We start from the raw sequence: 15,675 nt of genomic DNA, 5'->3' as shown, positions 1-15,675 counted from the left end.
TCTGCTCCAGGACAATAATCCGAGCTTCTCTAGCCTCTCCTGATAGCTGAAGTCCCTCATTCCTGGTACCATCCTGGTAAATCTCCTTTGCACCTTCTCCAATGCCTTGACATCCTTCCTAAAGTGTGGTGCCTAAACTGAACACAGTACTCTAGCTGAGGCTTAACCAAGGTTTTATATTGGTTTATCATAACTTCCTGACTTGTGTTTTCTATGCCATTATTTATCAAGTCTAGTATCCTGTATGCTTTTTTAACAGCTTTATCTACCTGTCCTTCCACCTTTAAAGATTCACTTATATGAACCCCAGGTCTCTCTGTCCTTCACCCTCTTTAAGATTGTACCATCAGCTTATATTGCCTCTCCTCATTCTTCCTCCCAAAATGCATGACTTCGCATTTCTCCACATTAAACTTCATCTGCCACGTATCTGCCCATTTTACCAGTCTGTCTATGTCCATTTGCAGTCTTCTACCATCCTCCTCACTGTTTACTACGTTTCCTAGCTTAGTATCATCTGCAAACTTGGAAATTGTATTCCTGATACCCAAATCCAGGTCGTTTATGTAGATCAAAAACAGCAGTGGTCCCAATACTGACCCCTGGGGGACACCACTGCACACTTCCCTCCAGTCAGAAAAACAACTGTTCATCACCACTCTCTGCTGTCTGTCTCCTATCCAGTTTTGTCTCCCATCCAGTTCTGTTTCCCATCCAGTTCTGTCTCCATGCTTCCACTGTCCCTTTAATACCGTGGCCTTCTGTTTTGCTTACAAGGCTCTTATGTGGCACTTTATCAAACACCTTTTGAAAATCCATTTAAACGACATTTATATGCACTACCATCACCCACCCTCTCCGTTATTTCATCAAAAAACTCTTATCGAGTTTGTTAGACATGATTTGTGTTTAACAAATCCATGTTGGATGTCCTTTATTAACCCATATTTTTCTAAGTAAAAATTTATTTTGTCCCGGATTATAGTCTTTAGAAATTTCCCCACTGCTGACGTTAGGCTGACTGGCCTGTAGTTCCCGGGTTTTCTCATTGAACTGGAAACATACTGATCCAGAAAGTTATCCTGCATACATTTCAGGAATCCTGTCCCCTCCTTGCCCTTTACACTGTTATTTTGCCAGTCTAAGTTAGGATAATTGAAGTCCCCCATTATCACTCATCTATTGGTTTTGCATCTTTCTGAAATCTGCTTGTAGGTTTGCTTATCTATCTCCTTCCCACTACTTGGTGGTCCACTAGTTAGCGGTGCTCTGCTTATACGCTTATTCGGAAAACTCTCCTTAGCCCTCAGTGATAGTGATTTGAATCCGGTTCTATGAAGCTGTTTTTACACTCCAAACCATTCTACTAATGGAAGAGATATCAAAAACAGTGTAAAACAAGCATAACGTTTATTTGGCTTTCGAATTTGGTTCATATGGTTCAAATTTGGTTATCAGGATATGCCCTGTGGCTTTATTGACATGATAAAGGATCCAAGAACTCGACCCTATTTCTACAGAGATGCAAGATAAATGGCCAATGGGAAGCTATTCCTTTAGTCATTACATACCTCTGGCTTTGTTGGCACATTCCTTTTGTGCATTGAAAAAGTAATGGGCATAAGTAATAGGCAAATAATTGAACTTCCCCATTTTGCTGTTTAACATGTCATAATTTATAATTGTCTTATTGCAAATAGATATCTTCTAACACTTGGACCATAGATCAATGCCAAATGTAGCCAGTTGAATTTGACATAAATGTAGTCATTATCTGGAGGTATGCTCAATGCAATTCCCTCTCTGTCATGTACCAAAGCGGTTTCTTGACATTTTAAAGGTCAGACATGTGCCAAAATTGTATTATTGCTCTTAAGATCAATGTAAGTGGCATCCCTAGTGAAAACTGATTCCTTGTTTGTCAAAACCAACATTCTTTTGATGCGTGATCCTTCATCATTCACTGCTGGATAGATTTACCTGGGGGTGGGGGAGTACATGCCACAGGCAACCTTCAGATGTTGAAGAATCTGTGGTTAGCCATGAGTCCTAGTAACAGCAAAATTGTAAAGTGATGTTGGCAACTCTAGGGAGATGTTGTTACTGGAATATTGTTATTCCCACCCCTCCATGGAGGTTATAATAATAATAATAATAATATAATAATAATCCTTGCATTTGATATAGCGCTTTTCACGTCGGGAGGACGTCCCAAAGCGCTTCACAGAATAGACTGTAAAGTGAATTGACTGTATATTTGTGGGCGAACGCGGCAGCCAATTGCGCACAGCAATGTCCCACAAACAGTCGTAGATTGAAAATGACCAATTTATTATTGTTTTTGTTTTGGAGGGATTATTATTAGGCGTGTGGAGTAAGGAAACTTGCCCAAGGTTTCGCCCTCTGCCTGGAATTGAACTCAGGTCTCTCACTTGCAAAGCGAGTGCTCTAACCACTGAGCTACAGGACTCCACACATTAATAATACACATTAATATCTCATGCCCCTTCCAATGGGAGAAACAAACTTGGCTTTTTTTCTTTTAAGTTCCACACACCACTGTGAGACTGCCCTTTAATGTAGCCAAAAAAACAAGCAACCTTCAGTCCAAGAAGATTACCATTGTATCTTTAAACATTAGCAAATATAACATAAATATGATTTCTGCAGGAGGAGTTACAATGGACTTATTGATACATTATCAACAAATTACTTGCCACCTAAGAACAGTATTTTGTTTTGTGGGCAGAGAAATATGCAGATATTAAGCAAAATTGCGCCTTTTACCTGACATCTTGTTTGACCATTGCTTGGGAGAACACTGGAGTATCAGCAGGTAATGCCAGATAAACATTATTGCCCCACTCCCCTCACTCAATCACATATTATTTATAATCTAAAGATCAGGTTCACTGCATTGTTAGAATTTGGTGATGGCTATTTGACTCAAGGTGGCTAGCCATCACAACCAAGCCTTGCCCTTTCTTCACTCAAAATCGTACAGAAGGATTTACAAGAGCATCTACTTTTGAAATAGCCTCAGTTTTTCCTCTCTTTTTTTGATGTCTACTTGTCGTGAGCTATGGCTAGAATGTAGGGATTTGCGGAATAGCATGAACACATATCACACTACTGTACTCCAAGGTACAAGATATTTGAGTTCCAGCACGTAGTCCACATGATGAGCACTTTATTTTTAAAATTCCAAAAGAAAACAAAAATTGTTAACTATACTGTATTTAGGTTCCAGAGATTCTTGGATCTTAAAATAAAACAGACTCAGGAAATCATTTGCGTAGTTACGTTTAGTAGTCTAATGTTAAAACTAGATAATCATGGTTTGAAATTATCTAAAAATCATTTATTCCATCAGATAAAGGACTGGGGCCCATTTGATCTAGTGATTGGAGGAAGTCCATGCAATGACCTTTCGATAGTGAATCCTGCCAGGAAGGGGCTGTTTGGTAAGTGAATTGATAGAGTCACCACACACTCTTGCTCAATGAGTGGGATGATCTGATCACTGGGACACTGACTTTTGTAACAATGGAAAGAGGGTTGCCCCAGGGCAGTCCTGATCCTGGTGGGTTTTTTTGTTTTTATTTACTTTAGACTCTGGTGGAGTCTTTCTCCCACCAGTCTAATTCAGTCTTTATTCAGGGCCCAGGAGTGACATATCAATAATCTAAACCATAATAAATAGAAGTTAAAGTACAGGCTGTCATGAGACTTCTGGCTTTTAAGAGTCTTGAGGTATGGGAATTTCATATTAATCATAGAAAATGTTCACTTTTGAAAATGAAATGTTCATTCACATTATATAAAAATGTTCTTATCTGGAGTCACGCTGTCAATAGTAAATGGTTTTATAAGAAACGTGTTTGATTACAGGAACATGGGCACGTACAGGAATAGATTGTGGCCAATCTAGTCAGTCATGGAATGTTACTTGTCTAAGTGATTATTGGTTTAGGTTTGCCCAAAAGGGCAGCTTTCACTGTTACTGGTACATTCACTTTACAGAGGGCACAGGACGTCTGTTTTTTGAGTTCTACCGTCTTCTCCATGAAACAAGACCAAAAGAAGGAGACAACAGGCCATTCTTCTGGCTGTTTGAAAATGTGGTGGCAATGGGTGTCAGTGACAAGAGGGACATCTCACGTTTTCTAGAGGTGAGTTTCCTAAAAATCAGAAAACAAAGTTGAATGTAAATGCTGTTTCCTCAAACATCTTAAATCTTGGAAAATTAAAAGTCATGACATCAGAATTTCTATAGTCGGCAGGCCCCAAAAAACTCGATTCTAACATTTTCACTGCAGCTGTGTAAGAGTTTTTTATTTGAAAAATATGAATCAGTTTACTATTAAACAACAAATATAATGTGCAAATGACTGAAATCAAAGAGCAACTCATCCCAACCCACAGTCCCATACCTTCCAACTGCCAGTTACACAGCAGCATGGCAGAAGCCTGGAAGTAGGTTGCAAGACTATCCTTGTGTGGAATATTGTGCATGATGACCAGCACTGGAGTCAGCCTTATTGTAGAGGGCATGGTGGGTATCGCAGAAGAAGAGGTCAAAGTCAACCACAGTTGGTGAACAAACATGACTTTACTTGGTCCAACACCAACAGTTCAGGAAAACCAAATGTAGAGAACACGCACACCAAAGGGATCACAGTTCCCTTACCTTTAAGCGTTGCAAGATACTACCTCCCATGAAGGGCATTATATAAATGCAAGTCATTAAGATAACTGGCCGGTTACTGCCTCGCAAGCAGTTACGTACGCCTTATATGTATCTTATCTTCAGCAGATGGTTCACTCCTCATTTCACTCAATACAAGGTTGACTCCCCTCTTAGTTCTCCAACACAATTGGAAGAACTGGTACCCAGAGAAACTAACCTTTGTCTGATACGTCAATTTACCCAAGTGAATCCGGTTACCTCACGAGTGTCTTCGCTCTCCATCATTGAGGAATATTGGACTATTGCTACAGGTTCCCCGGTTCCGATCATTAGTCCCTTCTCCATTGTTCAAAGTCATGTTGGTAGGGGTAGTTCGAGGAGCACACTGGGTCCAGTACACCTGATATCCCCCGTACATAACGCATTTAAATGCACCCCACTGGAAAGGGGTAAGATTAACCAACTGCGGCCAATGGTGTGACACCAGGGCTTGCCCACCAGAGGATGCTGCCATGTTATGTGGGTTTATGCTGCCATTGCTCTCCACGGAGTGCGAGATGTCCATTGTGTCACATTGGTCAGGGATGGCGGTATCATACAAGGGTCTGGGAAAATACTGTTATACACCATCAGAGGCCACCTTTCAGATGGGGACACAAGAATGCCCCCTAGCATATACTTCAGCCTGTTTCTTTCCTACCTTCCTGGTAAGAATAGCAGCATATCACATAGATCATAAAGTTGTTCATGATATGACCCAAGTCCAATTACATTCCGATCTCCATCGAGAGGCCCTGGAGGCGATTGCCCGATTCGGACACCCAATCACACCTCTGATCCTAAGTCTTGCAACGTGATCTAACCTCTCAGAAACATCACATCCGCATGCAACAACAAAACCAGGCCATCAATCATTCAGTCAACTACTTGGGGGATCATCATTGGTGGCAGGTGGTTTACAATGTCAGACAACTCCCCCCCCCCCCCCCCCCCCAGCTCGCCTAGCCTTACACTTTCATTTTGGTCCAAGTCATAGAAACAGTAATGTTAATTTGAACGGTTCGATGGTTCATCATATGGTTCACAAGCTACAACTTCGATGGTCCCAAATAGATTTGGCGTTTCTAATGCGTAAATGAGGGGTCAATACTTGGGTATCTTCCCCTCAAGGTGAGGAATGTTAGTATAGGTTTTATCAAAATGTGTTCTTTTGATTACTATATATCTATAGAGCGAATATGCATATATGATATATGATTATGTATTAAGTGTTTTTAGAAATCGTTGTAACCACAGAATTGCGGAGACTGGCTCTGTCAGCAAAAGAGAGGCAGTCACCTTGGTGCCAGCTGCTGTAAACACACTGGACTTTAACGCAATGAATATGATTGATAGCCAGTATCAATTGGTACATTGGCAGAAATGTTGCTCAAGGCCTTGCCTGTCATGAGGTAAGAAGGGAGCTGGACCTAGAAGATAGGGCAGAATAGCAACAAATGGAGGAACTGTCTGTACTGGATACATTAGTGAGAATGGAATGCTTGGAACACAACAGTTGGGGAAGCATCCTAAGTTGAGAAGTGAAAGTCTCCCTCCTGCCATTGTTGTCCATACATCGGGAACGGGTAATATATTTTTGGTTCTGTTTGCTAGGCAGAGAAGTGATAAGAGTAGTGGTGGTTGGTCCGTTTGAAACACCAACACAGAAGTCAGGTTAGGCAGCACGAGGGAGGTGCAGGGCTAAAAGCTGATTGTTTTTGTGGAGTTTACAGGAGCCACTCCCTGTGATTCTGTGTGATAGTTCTGTGACTAAGTATTGTTTTTATAGATTGGTTGTGTCCGAGGGTTTACCGAGCGCCAGTCCCTATTAAGTTTTTTATTACAGAATCACTTGTCCCTGAGGGATTTCCAGGGGCTGATCTCTGCTGTGTATGTTGAGGTTATTTCTCGGGCGTATTGTTTTGTCTGGAATACTGAGCAATTCCTGAGTGCCTGCTGTTGTTTCTCTAATATTTGGTTTGTATATCCGTGTTGTTGTATGTTGTGGACTATTGTGTTGATATACTGGTTTGATTGTAGATTGTTGAACTTTACTGTTTGTCATATATATATAGTTGATATTAGTGAAATAAACACTATACTCTTACCTGTCGAATTATTAACAAAGTGGATCAGGCACTGCAAAGAGGTATTGACCATAATCAATCTGAAGCCATTTTTAGAATGAGGCTCCCACTTTAGCTTTGCAAAGACAACAAGATGATATGACTGGAGGTGTTAAAGTTATTTCACATCTATATACAATGGTTTCAATGGAAGAAGGAATTGGCTGAGGAGCCAAGGAGAAGCCAAGCCCATCAAAGAGCAAAGGTCGCTGTTCAGAGGATGCCCAGGTTGTCCATATCCAGTGCTTGGCGAACAACCAAAAGCTGTGCTTCAGGGCTGCAACTCCCACCTCCAGACACCAAGCTCGGAGAACACAATGGCGGAGATAGCGGGGATGAATACTGTGGACAAAACCTTTGAATCACTTGATCCAGAAAAAGTTCAGTGACAGCAGAAGTTCCACGGTAAGACAATTATTCTAAGCTTTGGAATTGGAAGTCAAGTTACTGGTGATAAAATCAATGGCTAATATTATGTTTGTATTATTGTTTTGCAGAATAAGTTCACAAACAAGAAAGGGGACAGTTGGGGGCAAATTTATTGAAGAAAAACTATTGATGGAAAAAGCTTCTGTGAAGCGCTTTGAGATGTTTCAATGACGTGATAAGACTCTATATCAAATGCAAGGATTATTATTAAATGATTCCATCTATCATCAATACAGAACTCCTCAAGGGAATACCCAAGGAGCCTGAGTTGAGTAAGAAGTACAGGAATGAAGGTACACTACAAATCACCTTAGGAATCACCATATATATTCCTAAGAAAAAATATTCATTGGTGGAATACCAGATCATGGCAGAGGAGGGGGCAGTTGGAGGCATCTTAGCCTTGAACCTCTGTCTAGAGAATCTTCACCAATCTCTTTGAGGAAGCAGACCTGATGTGACACAAGAAAGGTTGAATAGAAAACATCCTAGCACTACTGCCTTTAGAGACTCATCCTTTTCCTCAGGTTTCTAAAACTCTGATGGAGGAAAATCTGCTGCTGAGTAGTTGGCCTAGTAGGCAACATGTTCCATTCAACATGATGGAGGAGACTGAGAAGAGACAAGGGCATTGTGAACATATCTTCACAGTATGCTGGAGGCTGCACAGCATCTTTACAGTACGCTGGAGGCTCAATCTTTACAGTACATTGGAGGCTTCAAATATCCCCGGACCACCTTTGCATCCATTGAAAGGGACCTACCTATGTGCACAAGCTCCTGGGGAGGTCAAGTTACCAGCAGGAAAGGCTGCTCTTTTCAGCCTCTTTCTCACATCCCCTTTCCTCCAAGGGAAAGACCATTGAAAAAATCACTTTCTGTCTCTCTCACACAATAGTTAGATGCACAGGCTTGCAAACAGAGTTGGAAAAAGCAAGTACACACCATAGCACACAGAGTATAGATGCACAGATAGGAAATGTTAATATATATAGTTTGTTTTTTGAATTTTATTAATTTGATATAAAATAATTTGTGTAACATTTGAATTGTCTTGAAACTTTTCAAGAACATCCCCAAGTCCTGTAGCTCAGTGGTTAGAGCACTCGCTTTGCAAGTGAGAGACCTGAGTTCAATTCCAGGCAGGGCGAAACCTTGAGCAAGTTTCCTTACTCCACACGTCTAATAATAATCCCTCCAAAACCCAAAACAATAATAAAATTGGTAATTTTCAATCTACGACTGTTTGTGGGACATTGCTGTGCGCAATTGGCTGCCGCGTTCGCCCACAAATATACAGTCAATTCACTTTACAGTGTGTTCTGTGAAGCGCTTTGGGACGTCCTCCTGACGTGAAAAGCGCTATATCAAATGCAAGGATTATTATTATTATAAGAAGAAATATTCAAGAGTAAATAAACATGCCTTCCAAACACCTTCCCATAACACTACCTGCTCCACACTCACAATAGTAAAGTATCCTCACCCTCCCAATAGCAATCGTGCATAGGATGCCGTGGACATTGCTCTCAATGGGTTGTTGCTGATCATACCACTGTCAAACAGCTCTGCCTGTTGAATGACTGTCATCCTACTCATCAGAGGCTTCATCTTCTCCTGCCTCCCACTGAAACAAAATATGTTGGTGTTTATCTAGATTTCCTGGGTTAGGAATGTCATTCTCCTTTGCAATGTTATGGAAAAGACTATAATTATTTTACAGACTTTCTTAGGCTTGTAGTGCAAATAACCACCCGATTGATTTAAACAATTGATTTGTTTCAAGACCTCAAAGATGTCATCAGTGATCACCTATATGAAAATATGCAAAGCATTGTACAGTTTATCGTCCTGGGTACATGATTTCACACAGTGGTTAGGAGCCATGCCTTGAGGACATAAGCACCGTCTCCAAGAAGACACCTGTGCCATAAAACTTGAGAGCCATGGTCAGCGCTGTGCGAGTCCTATTACATGGTTTAAGATTCTCCTCACTAAACCTTCCAGCTTCTTTACATTGAAATGTACCCTTAAACTTGCTTTTGGCAAGTGAAGATGCACCACACAGGTCTGCAAATGCGGCCTAAAGCCATTTATATCTGAGCTTGATGTCACAGGAAAATATGATATTATTTCTCATTTACGAGAGTATCTCCCCAATCCCATGAATATTTCAAGCCCTATGCATACGCAGAATGCAAGTATCCATATCCCACAAAAACAAGCGCTAACAATCTCATCCATGTAATGTTTACCTTTTTTTTAATCATCCCTCTTTAAATTATGGCAGGTATGTTAATTTACATCATTAATGTTCAGTATCAAAGTGTCCAGGATCTTCAGAGTGCTGGAGTATACTGGAGGCTACACAATCTGGCCAACAAGAGACGCAGAAGACTGAAAACCCCTGAAGACAAGAATCCATGTCTTTGGCATTGAAGATATTGGCCTCCAACTGACAATTGTCAGGAAAATCTGTGGAAACTTGATGCTAGCACATTTCACTCAAAAGATATACCAGGGAAAACAAAAAAATCAATGCAGTCAGTAAATCGGCAGTTCTAAGAATTTTAAGAAAATGTCGACAAGAAAAGCCAATTTGGCAGATCAAGCCTACTTCTTCCACACAGACAATGTTCAATCTGTCTAACATGAACTCTATCCCCAATTTTTAATCAAGGAAGCAAATGGAAAGATTAACAACAACAGCAAAATTAAATTTGCATAACACCTTTCACGTCAGGAGGACGTCCCAAGGCCCCGGATAATCAGTGTTTTGGACCTGAGCTGGGGGTTCGGATCAGGGATGGTGGAGGGCAAGGGGGGAAGGAGGGTGACCAAAGGCACGGTTGAAGAGGAGGATCTTCAGACGGGTCTTGAAGGAGGCAAGGGAGGGGGTGAGGCAGAGGGACTGCGGTATGGAGTTCCAGAGGGGGGGGCAGAGTGGTAGAAGGGCCACCCGCCAATGGTGAGGCGAGCAAGGCGGGGGACGTGAAGCAGGCCGGAGACCGCTGAGCGGAAGAAGCAGGCACGTTGGTAGGGGATTAGAAGGTCACAGAGGCAGAGAGGAGCAAGACCATGGAGGTGAGGACTAGGATCTTGAACTGTATCCACTGTGTGATGGGAAGCCAGTGGAGTCGGGCGAGGATGGGGGTGATAGGGTTGCGGAGCCTGGTGCGGGAGAGGATACGGGCATCAGAGTTCTGGATGATCGCCAGCCTATGGAGGGAGGAGTTGGGGAGACCGACAAGCAGAGAGTTTGTGTAGTCGAGCCTGGATGTAATGAAAGCATGTATGAGGGTCTCGGCGGCCTGTGGTGTGAGACAGTGGCGGAGCTTGGGCGATATTGCGGAGGTGAGGAAAGGCAGAGTGGGATATGGCACGGATATCGGGTAGAAAGAATAGTTGTGGGTCAAACAAGATTAGTCGGAATGTTTTGAATAAAGAGCTGTTAGGATGAGAAATGCTCTGTAGGTGAGATGGTTATTTTTAAGCTTCAAAAGGTAAGTTCTGTGCTTCATTGAGTATTTATATTCCATATGATGCCTAACTTGCATAAATCATTAATTATACTGCATTTATTGTGTCCAGTTTTGGTCACCTCCACTTGGAAGTATCCCAGGGCTTTAGAGATGGTGAAGAGATTTAGCAGACTGATACTAAGAATAAGTGGTTGGACCCATAAACAGAGACTAGAGGATCTGGGCCTCTTTTCATTGGAACAGAGAAGGTTGAGGAAAGACATGATAGATGTCTTTAAAATTACAAGGGGTTTTAATAAGAGTTGGTAAAGAGAAATTATGTTCACTCAGTGAGTTAGTGGCCAGAGGGGCATCAATTTCAGGTAATTAACAAGGGAGCAAAGGGAGAGATAGGAGGAATGTTTTAAACAAAGAGCTGTTAGAATGTGAAATGCCCTGGCAAATGAAGTGGTCATTTAAAAATCTATACATATATTACCTTTAAAGAGGGAGCGAGATATATATCTTAAAAAGAAATCATTTTCAGGGGTATGGAAAAAAGGAGGTAAATGGAATTGAATGGACTGCTCTTTCAAAGAGCCAACACAGATACAATGAACCAAATAGCCTTCTTCTGTGTTATAAATGTACATGATTCTGTTGTTATGTTCCAGGAAATATTCCCATCTTCTGTCAAAACAACAACACCCTCCTGTCAAATTATATTTTAAAGCAAAAAACAATAATTCATGTAATGCTACTAAGATGATGGGTGCAAACAGTGTTACTACTGTGTAATAATAAATAATACTTCCTGCATTTGATATAGCACCTTATTATGTCATCAAATTGTTTCAAAGTGCTTCACAGGATATGGTTTCTGTATTTAACAAGATACAAACCATTGATGATCAAACAAAATATTACATACTAGGCTGCTTGCTTTACAAGTTGACACTGTGTTGCCTAATTTTACCCATGAGTTGTGTGTATTTTCCCTCAGTGCTGTAAAGCATACTCATTAAATTCTATATGCAGAGACTGATGATTGGGGTGATGGATGGCTCAGTCCAAAATACTGATATCAAATGAGCGCTGTCTTCTTTTGCCACTTGTAAAGAAATATTTAATACAACAGTATCAGAGAAATGTCCGACGACCTGCTCTGCTGATTATATCTCAAGCACAACTTGTGTTGTTTGCAAATTGCCCATTCATACATGTACCTTGCCGAGACTACACTGAATGATATTCTTTATGAAAATTCACATAAAGCACAGACTAGTAAGCAGATCATCAGTGATTCCAAGAATGTCCTCCGGGGGGAAGTGCTTTAAAGATTATAACCTTATCTAAGAAAATATTAGAAATACTTGGTGCTGGTCTTACCAACTTCATTGTTTGCAACTCTCTTTGAATTCTCAGTAAATAACTCCAGATCACATTGAAACGAAGAAAGAGCAACAGGCTTTTCTACTGAGTATTTAAAGAGAGTTGCAGAATTCAAATTATTTATCAGACAATTTTAATAGTTACATTAAAGTGTCAAACAAATTTTATAGGCTTCCTCCTAGCTTGTACCACAATCATTTGTTTGTCAAGATGTTCACATAAAAATGATTGATGAAAATTAAGATAATTCTTTCTAGAACATCAAAGTGCTGCAATAAGTGTATGCAGCAATATACTTGACTTACACTAAACAGTATTATGTTTGTGGAATGGTCTGAGTTAACAAACATTTCCTCACATGGAAGTAAGGAAAACAGAAACATGTGCTCTTACATAACATTTGTTAGGGAGTGGATTGATAATCCATTGAGAACTGGATTCCACTGAAGAATGATGCATGGTGCAAAATAATCTTCATGTTGGAATAGAAGTGGAAAAGATTCCATTCAAAAGGTGACATTTGACTAGATTTATGAAATGAATAAACTTCATCTCTTTCCTCTTTTTCTGGCAGTGTAATCCTGTGATGATTGATGCCAAGGAAGTGTCTGCTGCCCATCGAGCCCGTTACTTCTGGGGTAACCTTCCTGGTATGAACAGGTCGGTGAAAGAATGGTGAGGGAACCATATTGAGAATTAGCCAGTGGACAGTTTGATGAGTAAGACTCGGCAGCCTTTTCAAGTTGCCAGCAACACCCGTAGACGGGAACCTCATGCTGTTAGCATTCCTTTACTAGGGATAAACATTCTTATACCCTATATTTATCCCAGAATTATTATTTTTTGTATCCTTTGCACAATTGCTTTCCATAACAAAGGGAGAGTCGTCCTAAGTTATTGATATCTTCAAAACATGCTGTATGGTAGCAGGTACAGTGCTGGGTTATATTGTTGTTCTTCCTAATTAACAACAATTAGCTTCCCATTCCTCTTCACTTCTCCATTATTTTCCATCTGGTAAAATTTACTGAAACTAGTCCTTGTCTGGTAGGCAGATACAATACTCAAGAGGCATTGAAAAACTTAAAAAAAACATTTTTATATCTTTAAATAGTGTTGTTGGTTTTGTTTCCCATTTTTTCCCCCCCATATGGTTTGCTCCCTGATTAAATTCCTGGCAGATCATAGAATGTTACAGCACAGAAGGAGGCCATTTGGCCCATTATGCCTGCATGGCTCTTTGAATCCAATTTGTCCCACTCTGCCATTTGTACCCCAGAGCCCTGCAGATTTTTCCTTTTCAAGTACCTATCCAATTCCCTTTTGAAACCTTTTATCGAACTTGCTGGGTATTCACTTAAAAAGCTCTATGATCTTCTAAATAGACAGGTTTCACCATTCTCCTGAGCTATCTGCTAACCCCAACCCTCAGAGACATGGCTTCCAGTCAGAGACTTAGATTCCAATTGATCCCTGGTTGGTAATCAGAAAATGAACAACTTCTAAGTTTGGCTTCAAGAGGGTTTAGTTTGAATACCATGCCCTAATTATAGATGGCGTCAAACAGCATGAAAGGTTGGCATCTTCTGAACTTCGCCATTTAGATGAGTATCTTACAGGCTTCCAGAATTATGTGCTCATGGATCCTACATCTAACAAAATATTCCAAATACACCATGTAACTGAGAAACATGCACATGCTCCTAAACATACACTTTAGTTAAAGTTTTAGCTGCAATTCATGAAGTTCATAACAATGACCTGAGGTAATAATAATAGAAAGATACAAATGAAGAAGGATCTTTCGTCCATTTGATCTAATTCTCCCAGAATACACTGTAGCAATTTAAATGAGTTTATTAAATGAGTCCAGCATCATAGCCTAGCCTCTATCATCTTTTCTGGCAATTGATCCATTCTAGGTGTCAATTATCCTTTTTAAAGAAGGGGCAAGCCAATGGAAATGAATCCAAACCCAGTAGAGATACAAGAAAATTTCTCTTAACAAGATCACACTGGACAAATTGAGAAAGATCCCTTATAAAGATGAAACTTCTCAGTTCCCGAGAGTGACAATGTAAATTGCTTTAACACCTTGTATTCTATATGCAGTCTTTTAAAAGATTTCACATGTTCCCGATTGAATTTCCTACCAAATGGTTCCTCTTCAGTTGCCAGGGAAACTCTCGTTCTGAAGCAAAGTGTGAATAAGTTGACAACACTAACAGGAGAGGGACTATCAGGAAGCAGCAGTTTGGATACAACTGATTAAGAAATGTATTTTTTACAAACCAGTATCAGCCATGTGATATATTCACCTGACAGCTCTAGAACATGCATTCCACAGGGAGAGTTCACCTGGGAGTTTGAGAACATGCTTGTTAGCAGGAACATAAGCTGTTTCCTATTTTAGATTGTTCAAATGCCTCCTTAAGCCAACATTCCCCTCTTTAAGTGAGCAGCTGAGTATTTCAAAATTCTTTCAATAAGACAAGTCATATGATACTGTGATAATATTAACCACACACCTATGTGTGGAATAGTCATATTATTATTGGACAAACATACAAAATTAGTTATTGCTTTGGGAATAATATACAGTAAAGCATTTGAAACCAATGGAAATTACATAAAATTCCTACAAGCAAAATCCATTTGCTATTTAAATAGATATAATGCCAGTCCCAAAAGCTTGTGAGTAACCCTGATAATTACTATGAATAAAGCTGTTGGCAAATATTGAAACTGACTTAGCCATAGCCCTGTGAACAGATGGCATAGCCCTTCCTTCTGTAAGCAGAGGAGGCACACAAGCTAAATAACTCATAATTATGCTTTATTTGTCAAAGGATATCTATTACCACATAATAATCATGAAGTAAACCATATATGGAGGTCAATGTACAGTTTTTATCCTGTGTTTTTCAGTATTACTCCTCCTTGCTGCAAAAAAACAAACAAGCCTGAGATTAGCCTTCTGTATCTGTCATCCATCTGCTCTTTGTCAGTCATTCGTAGACATTTGCTGCATACTTCTGCACTCGACATGCACTGTCTCTACTTCCTTCATCACTGGCTAGTAACTAGGTTGCTCATATGAATTTGAACCGGTTATCACTGACATTTTACTTTCTCTTCAATAGTTTTAAATTTGATTCTCATTCATTCTCCAGTGGAGAGAACAACTTATCAATGCACCAAATTACTAAGTCACAGAGTAGAAAGATACATGGCTGTGATTCCACAATCTCAGGCAGCTGTCAGAGTGAGGCGTAAAGCAGAAGAACCTCCGCATAAAGTGTTTGTAAATGCCTTTCATTTCTTGGCTGATTTTCAGCTCAAAAATAGTTTACACCCAAATTGTGGTAACAATAACAGAGAAGCATATTTTAGCAACACTACATGATTATATAAGTATTGAAATTTTGAATGTATAACTTGCAAATGAATTTAAAAATAGATCTGAAATGTCATCTGGAATTCCTGAATAAGTAATTCAGAATCAGTGCAACAGTGTTGTGTCATATAAACCCCAAAA

At 40.1% G+C, this 15,675-nt stretch overlaps 1 protein-coding gene across 4 annotated transcripts in view; it reads left to right on the top strand.

Annotated features, from left to right (window-relative positions):
- The window catches only part of dnmt3ab (DNA (cytosine-5-)-methyltransferase 3 alpha b), a 288,040-nt gene that overhangs the window by 253,120 nt on the left and 19,245 nt on the right, over positions 1–15,675 (top strand). For 3 of the 4 annotated variants that reach the window (XM_042333222.1, XM_042333221.1, XM_042333220.1), the window contains 3 exons: positions 3,374–3,464; positions 4,024–4,172; positions 12,712–12,797. In XM_042333222.1, coding sequence (XP_042189156.1) covers positions 3,374–3,464; positions 4,024–4,172; positions 12,712–12,797 — 326 coding nt within the window. Of the gene's footprint in view, positions 1–3,373; positions 3,465–4,023; positions 4,173–12,711; positions 12,813–15,675 lie in introns of all 4 variants that reach the window. The other variant, XM_042333223.1, reaches the window with a different exon arrangement.

Source organism: Callorhinchus milii, unplaced genomic scaffold (genome assembly GCF_018977255.1).
Source record: "Callorhinchus milii isolate IMCB2004 unplaced genomic scaffold, IMCB_Cmil_1.0 Scaffold3, whole genome shotgun sequence".
Lineage (NCBI taxonomy): Eukaryota > Metazoa > Chordata > Chondrichthyes > Chimaeriformes > Callorhinchidae > Callorhinchus > Callorhinchus milii.
Note: the sequence above shows the minus strand (reverse complement) of the source record. Positions and strands in the feature narration are given on the sequence as shown.